Genomic DNA, 8,610 nt, shown 5'->3' with positions numbered 1-8,610 from the left:
GGGGCTTTAGAGAGGGCAGGTTAGGAGGGGATGGAGAAAAGACTCTCAAAGTTGGGAAAGAAGGAAAATGCCAAGGACCTAACACCAAATTTATCAGTTTTTAAAAACAAGAGATTTCCCCCCAAAAGTGAAGAAATAAGAAACAAATCCAGTGTCCACGCACTCCCAACTGCAGTGTTGATTCCAGGATACCTCCTTCACTCTCAGATCTGTTGTGGGGAAAGGGGCAGAAAGAGAGGGTGAGTGATAGGCCAGGGGGCCTTTTGCTCCCCTGCTGGTCTGCCCAACCATCCCATTTGTCACACATCTAATTTCTGATGTCTGAACCAGTCCCTGTCCCCTGTCCAGTCTACACAGGAGAGGGAAGACTAAAATCAAAGCTCATGAGGTTATTTCATCAATGCCTCCACTCCAGGCAGGACCACGGCTCACCTAGCCTGGACAGGTGAGGGTCTCCCTTTGGGTTCCAGATGCCCTTTATCAGAAAACCCATGGTCTATTTCCATCACCTATTCCAGGAGCCAGAAGTCCTAACAGAGTCTAACCTCAATCCTTCCTGCTACAGCTTCTTGTTTGTCCATCAGAGGACATGCAGGTCCACTTTTCATAGAGAATAGCTCTGCAGTGACTGCAGCTGGAGCTGTATGCCCCTTTCCCTGACCCCAGATCCTAGCTGTCGCCCTCACCCACGTAGCCTGCTCTCCTGCAGACCAGCAGCCCAGTCCTGGCGGCTTACCTAGTTGGCTCCCTGGGAATCCAATGGTGGTATATGGGTGGAGGATTCCTTTGTGCTGGGTTTCTCACTGTCCCTTTCCTGAGTTTTTGGAGTGGATTCTGCAGGCTCTAAGGAGGGAAAATAGAAGGTGGGAGGGAGAGGTGGTATTCATGAGGGTTTGTTGAGAGGACGGTGCTTTTCCTCACCTCATCCTATAACCCAGGGACCCCTGAGAGGAGCCAAGACCGAGCTGGGGCAACTGGGCAAGACCAACAGAGTTTTCTCTGATCAAAATTCCTACTATAGGTTCACTATGCTTTTAAAAACTATATCTGCAATCAGAAATTGAAAAAAAAAAACCCTCTCAAAAAAAGTTTAAAAAGTTGAGTACAATTTCAATGTGTGGCTAAACCTGACCTGAACTGAAGCTATTTATAGTCTATTTATTCTACTTAGTGGGACCATTCATTTCACTGGAGAAGTATCCATGTGTTTGGTTACAGGGTGCTCTGATTACAGGGGTATTATGTAATATACAGCATATATACTGTATCACTTCCCTAAAATGGCAGAAATCCTGACTTCTGGAATACACTGGGATAAGGGACTATGGGCATGTCTTAACAGCACCCCCAGCAGCTTCCATCTGTTGCATGCTTTGTATTTGTCAGCTACTGGGCAAAGAACCAGTGTCATTTAATTTTCACAAACAACCCAGTGAAATAGGTACCATCATTATCATTTCACAGACTCAGTTTAAGTCAGTTGCTCAAGGCATCTGGTCTGGTAAAGGGGCCAAGAGAGGATTCTAGCCTGTGAGTGCCGTTCCCGTTACTGTGGGCTCCCCGCATGCAGCCACAGCAGGGCGCTCTGAAGTCTAGTTAGAAGGGGCTGGGGTCATTCAGTGAGGAAAGGGGAAGAGATGCCAATACATGAGATACATGCAGACATATCCATATTCTGAAGACAGTTTCTGGCCTCTCCTAGGCCCCGCCCCCCGCCATGGATGCGTGTGCCTCCTCCTGGGCTGGTCCCCCGCCCTCCGTCCTAAACCGTACTTTGTGCTTTCCCAGAGGTGCCCGGCCTTGACTCCGCTTCTGTGTCTGTGATCCCAGGTGGGCAGGTCTCCTGGGCCCCTGTGCTCTCAGCGGCTCCCTCAGGCTCTTCTCCCTGCTGCTGTTGCCCCAGGTGATGTTCGACCATCATCTGGAGCTCTGGGGGCACAGAGAAAGGGCGGGAACATTGGACAGGACTGCGCGGATCCTCCTCTGTGGCCCCTCAACTTCAACAGCCCCATTAAAGGGTCATCACACACTGCTGGTGTGGTTTGACTTTCTCATCCCCTGAGATCCGAACAAAGGACATTTGCTAGGCAATAAGGAAGGCCGAAAACTAGACAATAAAATGTACTTCCTTAAAGGTCAGAAAGGTATAGAGAAGAGCCTTTAAGAACAAAAGATCCTCCTAACTTCCTGGGCTACTTAGTCTCCCTTGGGGGCAGGAGAAAAGACTCATATTAGAGCCAAGCAATATTTGAGTTCCTTCTACGTGCCATGACTACGCTGAGTTCGCATATTTTCTGTAACTTAACTGCCATAGTGAGGGAGTAGGTGGGGCTCAGTAGGTAAAGCAGGTTTTCAAAGCCAGCCAGTCAGGGGCAGAGCTGGCATCTAGCGCCACTTGGTCCAGCAACAACTCTACTATAATAAAGACAGACTTAATGATTTCCCAAGGATTCCTTCCAAAAGGGTCATTAGGTCTACTGCGCAGCCGCGGGCCCAGAGGGGGAGAAAGGAGTGGGAAGGATCTTTCAAACCTTTCATTGTGGGTGTGGTCCGAGTCACCTTCTTCCGTTGCCGTGGAGACATGGCCAAAGTAGACTGGAGGGACACAGAGTGCAGGTGGGTGCCAGCCCTCTCTCCCGCCCCCTCTGCCTTGCCATGCTTTGGGATTGCAGACCGGGGGTAGCTGTGGACTTCAGAAAGTGGGGCAAGAAAATTCCTGCTTCTCTACCCCCCACCCCATAATGGTGAGCAAGGAGACTGTGTGTGGGGGATGTGGGAGGATGTGTGTGTATTTCCACTCATGCACATTTGGGGGGTGCAGGGCAGAGGGAGTCAAAAGTCCTATGGATGGAGGGTTCTGAGGAATAATCCCCTAACAAGTCTGTGGGTACCCTGGGCTGGGCTGAGCAGGAAGGGCCAGCTCACCTTGAGAAGTGGGTTGGGGATCCGGTCTTCATCTACCTCTGAGAGGAACAGGAAAAGGAGAAAGTGATTAGGATGGGAAACTCAGGGAGTCCCCAAAAAGCTGACTTCCCAAGGGGAGGAGCCTGTGCAATCACCTTCTTCCCGATCTGCCCCTCACATCTGGCCCTGGGTGGCCCCGGTGGCTGCCCAGGCCTACTCCCTCCAACTCCTTGCTCTGCTGGATGGCTTTACCCCTGTAGCCAGTCCTGTCCTTGACTCTGTACAGGTCCATGTGTGTCTACGTCCTTGCCTCAGACCTGGAGGTTCCTGAAGGCAGGATTTGTGGTTGCTTTGCTCTGTTCCTCCCTGTGAAGTATCCATATTTCTTTCTCCTTCCATTCATTCTCCCCCCACTGCCCCAAGGTCCAGAACTGAACGCTGTATAGGAGGGAACATTAGAAAAAGAACAGCAAATTTATCCTGTGCAGGGGCCAGGAAGGTACAATCACTTTTGGCTGTTGGAGGAAAGCTAGAGACTCAGGCATCCTGAATTCCCGTCTAGCTTATTTGCATGATCACCTCTAGTCCACGCTCCTGTCAAGCTTCCCTGACTTTCTCTGAGACCTAGTTCTCTCCCCAAACCTTGATGGGGACACTGGTGACCAGAATGCCAGCTGCTCCCTGAGCTGTTTCTAACCTTTCCCTTCCCCTCTGGAGGCTGTGAAGATAGCTGATGGAGGGGGTGAAGATAGCTGCTGGAGGCGGTCCCTCCCCCTCACAGCTGTCACTGCCTCTGGGGGTGGGGGCAGCAGCATCTCAGTTGCTGGAGAAACCTGGAAGGCTGTTGTGTAGCAACTAGCACTTGGTTGACCACCACAATTCCTGGGGGGCTTAGGAACCCTCCCCTTCCTAGCATGGCTCCATCTTCCCAAAGCAACGGAAACCCTCTTGGTAATCCAGCCACCACTTTCCTGCCTCCAGGATTGAGGAGATCTCTGATTTCTCAGATCTGCCCTTCTATCTAGCACCACCTTCTCTCACCAGACCCAGCTGTCTTCAGCAGCCCCCACTCCCTTCAGCAACCCATCCCTGGGGTTACCTGGGGATGACTGGTCACTGGTCAGCACAAGGGTGGCAGGGGTGGGGCGGCGCCTCCGAATCTGAGGGAAGAGGTCAAGTACACGTGGAAGCATCAAAGCCCTACCCAACACCACTCAGCAACATAATCCAGGTCAGCCAGTTAACACACCTCAAAAAATGTCATGTTACACTGAACCTGCAGTCCCAGGCTGGACTTCCTTGGTTCCATCACTCTGCTCTGGGCACCCAAAAGACCTCTCCTATTTCCTGCATCTTCCCAGTCCTGGCCCCAGCTCTCCATCTCAGCGGCTATATCTGCTCTAATGCATTGATCTCTGGCCCACTGTCCTTCCGTCCATCCTGGATCAATGGTCAGAAATAAACTGAGAGGGCACAAGGCTTTTCCCTCAGTCTCCCAGCCCACCTCCTAAACAGATATTAACCCTTTGTGGGCCAGCACCTGCAGAGAGCACCCCCTCCATCCCCCGCCCCCCACCCCCAGCCTAGGAGGACAGCACAGAGAAGGTAGGTCTGAATGTGTGTGCATTCCCTAGCCCATGCCCCTCACTCCTGAATGTCCTCCTATTCTTGGACACACTGCCTTTCTGATTTGTCAGGAAATATGGTCTTAGGAAATCCTTGTCATGGTAAATGTAAATGAGGAGGATCCCTAGGCAGGAACCCTGTCAGGGCCTAAAGCTTAGCTGAAAATTGTATCTTTGGCTCCTGGTCCCATTCTACGAAATAAATGTATAAGAGCTGATTGCTGGGCTTCTGAGCCCCCTTTCCCCTTGCTGTTATGTTGTCATGCTGCCAATAAAATTGATTGTTGTCGAAGTTGGTCCAAGGACTCTTGGGACATGTAGTTTTTTCCCTTTCTCTGGTGGGTTTAGAGGATTGGAAGTGAGGGGACAGGTGGGGTTGAAGTCTCTGCAGCTCCCTCCAGGGCAGCAGTGGGGAGGGAAGACTAATAGGACTGGGAAAAAAGCTAAAATAATCCAGGGCTGAGAAGAACAGAATGAGGACACTGAATGATCAAATTGCTATCTTTGTGTGTCCATTACTTAATATCATTACCATTGAGGGTGAGGGTGATAAGACACCTGCCCTTCTCTATGCCAGGAAAATGGGTACCAGTCATAGCAAGAGGGGCTCTTCCCAAAGAAGAAATGGGATGCACAGAATGGGGGTATGTTGAAGTGGGGCTTTGTTTTCTCTAGAGAATTCAGTGACATCCGTTTTTGGTGACATTTCAAGGTCCCTGGCAGTCCTGTGTGTGTGCGCATATATGCATGCACTGCACAAACGTTAGCTATGAGTCTGTCTCTGGCTATTCTTGGTGCAAATGTGCTGGGTGCCAGCAGGCGGGCATGTGTGCTTCATGTATGTGGGTGGGGGCCACCCTCCTAGAAGCGGATCCTCCTTTCTATTTCTTTCCTGCTCTGGGGGAGGGGCTGGCTGTGGGAGAGACAGGGAGAAAGAGAGCAGGGTGGGGATTAGTGGCTGCTGAGAGCCTGAGAAGGAGACTGCAAGTGTGACAGAAAGGGCAGCAGGGCTCTGTGATCTTGCACAGGACCCTTCCTTAGCCAGTCTCCTCGCCTTGGAGATTTCCAAGCACTCGGCATCCTTGAGAATTGTGACAGAGTAAAGTTAGACTTCCCAAAGTACCTCCCAGGCACCTGAACTACTAGGAAATGAATAGATGCTCTCTTTTCTTTTTCTTGCTTTTACCCCAAATCCTAGGTCTCAAGGACACCTGGTGCCTTCACCTCTGATTTACTTCCAAACCAATCATACCAAAGACCTGGTAGTTGTGGGCACCCCCCCACCCCCATTCCCTGCCACTCTGCGCTCCATAACTCAGAGCTTCTAACCATTTTTGTCCTCCCCTGTCAATCTGGGTAAGGAGCTCCTGCCAAGACTGGAGTATTTTGCCTACATACTTGGATAACACAGCAGGAGGGGGCTGGGGTTAGACTGCAGGTAGAATTTCAGACCTAGCAGACAGATTTCTAAAGATTAGAGAAAAGGAGTTTCAAGTCCCAGCTCTCTCTCCCCCTCTGGATCCTTGGTACTGCTTCATCCTCCTCCCCCGCCCCCCAGACTCCTGAACCAGCTGGCCCACTGTTCCCCCACCAACATACACCTACACCTGCCTCCTCTAACACCAAACATGCGGGTGTCAGGCAGTGACACTTACATGTGCCAGTGGAAGGTAGTTCTGCTTGAAACCTCACCCCTAACCTCACTCTTGGGCACTTTCTCTTGGGTCGGAGGTTATTTTTGCCAGTCCCCTGCCTGCAGGCTTAACAGCCTTTCCCCGTGACCCCAAAGAACACTCCCCACGCTAGTGGCTCTCCACCCTCCTCATCCTTAGGAGGTTTGAGATCTCACCACAATCTCTCTCCTGTCCCACCTCAGAGATATGGAGATACAGGTCCCCCAGGCCAGGGAGAGGATGGAGACTCAGGTACCTAACCCCTACCCACTCTTGGGGAGCTGAAGTTAAGGGAGAGAGTGTGTACCTTTTTTTCCCTTCCCATCCAGACCTTATTCTATCCAACAGCTCGATCAACAGAAAGAATACTCTCTCAGCCCAATCATGAGAGGTCACAGTGTTTTTTCAGGTGGGGAGGCCCAGCAGAGCCCTGGCAGCCAGTTGGGGGAAGTAGAGAACTGACCTTGTGGAAATGGATATTCCTTAGGAAGGGGGATGTCCAGGCAAATGACAGATAACACAAAGGAGATGGAGCAATGAGCAAATGAGCAAATATTTATCAAAAGGGCGGTAGTAGCGACCAGGGGTGGTCACCCTGTCCACACACGCTCACTTTCCCTGAGACACACACTTGCTCACACACTCTCATATGCTGCTGCCTCCTCTGCCAGGCTGCTCTGAGCTAAAAATAGGCTAGGCCAGGAGGCTGGGCCGGGCCCTGGACTCCCACCGTTCCTTGAGCGGAGGCCAGCATAGTGCTTCTCCCCTGCCTATACCGTGCCTACCATTCAACTTGGACTCCAGCTCCTAGAAAGCCCCTGCCTGTGGCCATTCTCTCTATCCTAACCCCTCTCCCCACTCGAAAGGGCAGTAGTTGGGAAAAAGGACCCACGTGTTTAGACTTGCAGAAGAGGGAAGCCTCAGCTTGCAGCCACCACCACCCCTCTCCCCAAAGCCTCAGCCCTCCCACTGTTCCCCAACCCCTTCTTATTCTCGCTCTCTGGAGTCCAGTAAGGTCGCCCCCAGTTAGGAGAGGACTGGGAGGGCCATTTCTCTTCTTCCCACTCCTACAGCATCAGGCTCCCTCCATTACCTACCCTCTCCCCTAACCCCTCCCACGCTGCTGGCCGTACCCTTCAGCGCCCCACAGGGCTCAGAAACTCTGGCGGGGATTGACTGGGTGGGGGATGCAAGATTGGCGAAGGCAGGAGGGGTCGTGTCCTCAGGCAGCCTTCTCCCCCAGGGCTGGGGAGGCAGACAGCGACTCTCGCGGGGACAAGCTTCGCGAGGAGGCCCTCGTCCGTCTGTCCGTCTCCAAGAAGCCCAGATAGGGACATGTGGCTCCGACGGTGGGGGAGGGGACAGAAGACCCCCAAACTGAGCGCGTCCGCCCTCAGAGGTGCACTGCTAAGGGAGGACCAAGCAGGGATCTCGGATCCCACAGTCCAGGGGTCCCTCGTCCTTGGCTGGGCGAGTCCCGTGCCGCCCCGCCCTGCTCCGCACCTGCTCCGCCGCCTCTGGGTCAAGGTGCGGCTCCAGCAGCGGGACCGTGAACTGGATCTTCCGGGGGCTGTTGTCGGGCTCCATGGCTGGGCGGAGACCGCTGGCCGGCGCTGCGGTGGACCGGAAGGCGGCGGGACTCGGGGCTGGGGCGGGCGCGCTCACTCCCGCTCCTCTCGGCTCCAGCCCCGGCCCCAGCCCAGCGCGCTGAGCTCGGGCTCTCGGCTCCGCTCTCTCAGCTCGCGTCTCTGGGGACTCTGCGGCCGCCTATTGGCTCCGCACCCGCCCCTTCCAGGCCCCCCTTTCTCCCCCAGCCTGGAGCCTTAACCCCGTCATGGCTGCGCCGCCTGCTGCGGGGTTCCCGCCCCGTGGGCGGGTGAGCGGGGTCCCGGTCGTAGAGGACAGCCCTGGAGGGTATGCCGGTGTCCTCAGAGTTTTGGGCAGGGAGGCGGGTAAGGGAGCGGCTACCAAGAACTTCTCCAAGCCCGGGCAGCTTTTAGGGGCTGGGAAGGTGGAGGGGCTATGCGAGAGAGGAGGCAGCAGAGAAGAAGATTTAATTTATGATCTGAAATGGAGTTGTCTCATACAGAAAAGATGGAAAGGGGATTTAGATCTGCAGCAGGAGGGATTAAGGCTAGACATAGAGAGGGACTTTCCCTTGGGAAGCCACTAGAGCGGAGGTGGAAACTTGGAGCGGAAGTGTGGGGTCTGGACACTGGTCCAGTGCTCATTCCAGGGCAGAGAGGAGAACTGAAGACCTTAGAGGGTCTCCAGAGGCCAGAGCCTCTTCTTGGAGTGCTGATGGCGGTAGGTGGAGGGCCCAGGGAGAGAGGACCATCTGGGACTCAGCAGAAGGGGTAATGGGGGTGGTGAGCCACTAATGCTTGTGAAATAGATTTCTCTTTCTG

At 53.5% G+C, this 8,610-nt stretch overlaps 1 protein-coding gene across 2 annotated transcripts; it reads right to left on the bottom strand.

Moving 5' to 3' along the window:
- Window positions 1-75: 75 nt before the first annotated feature.
- PPP1R1A (protein phosphatase 1 regulatory inhibitor subunit 1A) lies at window positions 76-7,960 on the bottom strand. Of its 2 annotated transcripts, XM_019724387.2 has the most exons (7): window positions 7,706-7,960; window positions 4,004-4,064; window positions 2,926-2,963; window positions 2,532-2,595; window positions 1,774-1,929; window positions 737-843; window positions 76-209 (listed from the first exon to the last, which is right to left on the bottom strand). In XM_019724387.2, the coding sequence occupies exons 1-6, from the start codon at window positions 7,787-7,789 to the stop codon at window positions 737-739; spliced, it is 510 nt and encodes a 169-aa protein (XP_019579946.1). In that variant the 5' UTR covers window positions 7,790-7,960; the 3' UTR covers window positions 76-209. The 2 variants fall into 2 exon arrangements, with proteins under 2 accessions (XP_019579946.1, XP_074181701.1); XM_074325600.1 differs by lacking the exon at window positions 1,774-1,929 and having other exon boundaries at window positions 7,706-7,927.
- Window positions 7,961-8,610: the final 650 nt, after the last annotated feature.

This window comes from Rhinolophus sinicus, linkage group LG02 (assembly GCF_036562045.2).
Source record: "Rhinolophus sinicus isolate RSC01 linkage group LG02, ASM3656204v1, whole genome shotgun sequence".
NCBI lineage: Eukaryota > Metazoa > Chordata > Mammalia > Chiroptera > Rhinolophidae > Rhinolophus > Rhinolophus sinicus.
The sequence above is the reverse complement of the archived record's forward strand: the minus strand, read 5'-3'. Positions and strand labels throughout refer to the sequence as shown.

Bases quoted from the DNA above. Each gene is read 5' to 3' on its own strand.
- PPP1R1A (XM_019724387.2), bottom strand. From the start codon at position 7,789: ATGGAGCCCGACAACAGCCCCCGGAAGATCCAGTTCACGGTCCCGCTG. The intron at 2,964-4,003 runs GTAACCCCAGGG...TGTTCCTCTCAG, and splicing joins CAGTGACCAGTCATCCCCAG to AGGTAGATGAAGACCGGATC. The intron at 2,596-2,925 runs GTGAGCTGGCCC...GTGTCCCTCCAG, and splicing joins TCCCCAACCCACTTCTCAAG to TCTACTTTGGCCATGTCTCC.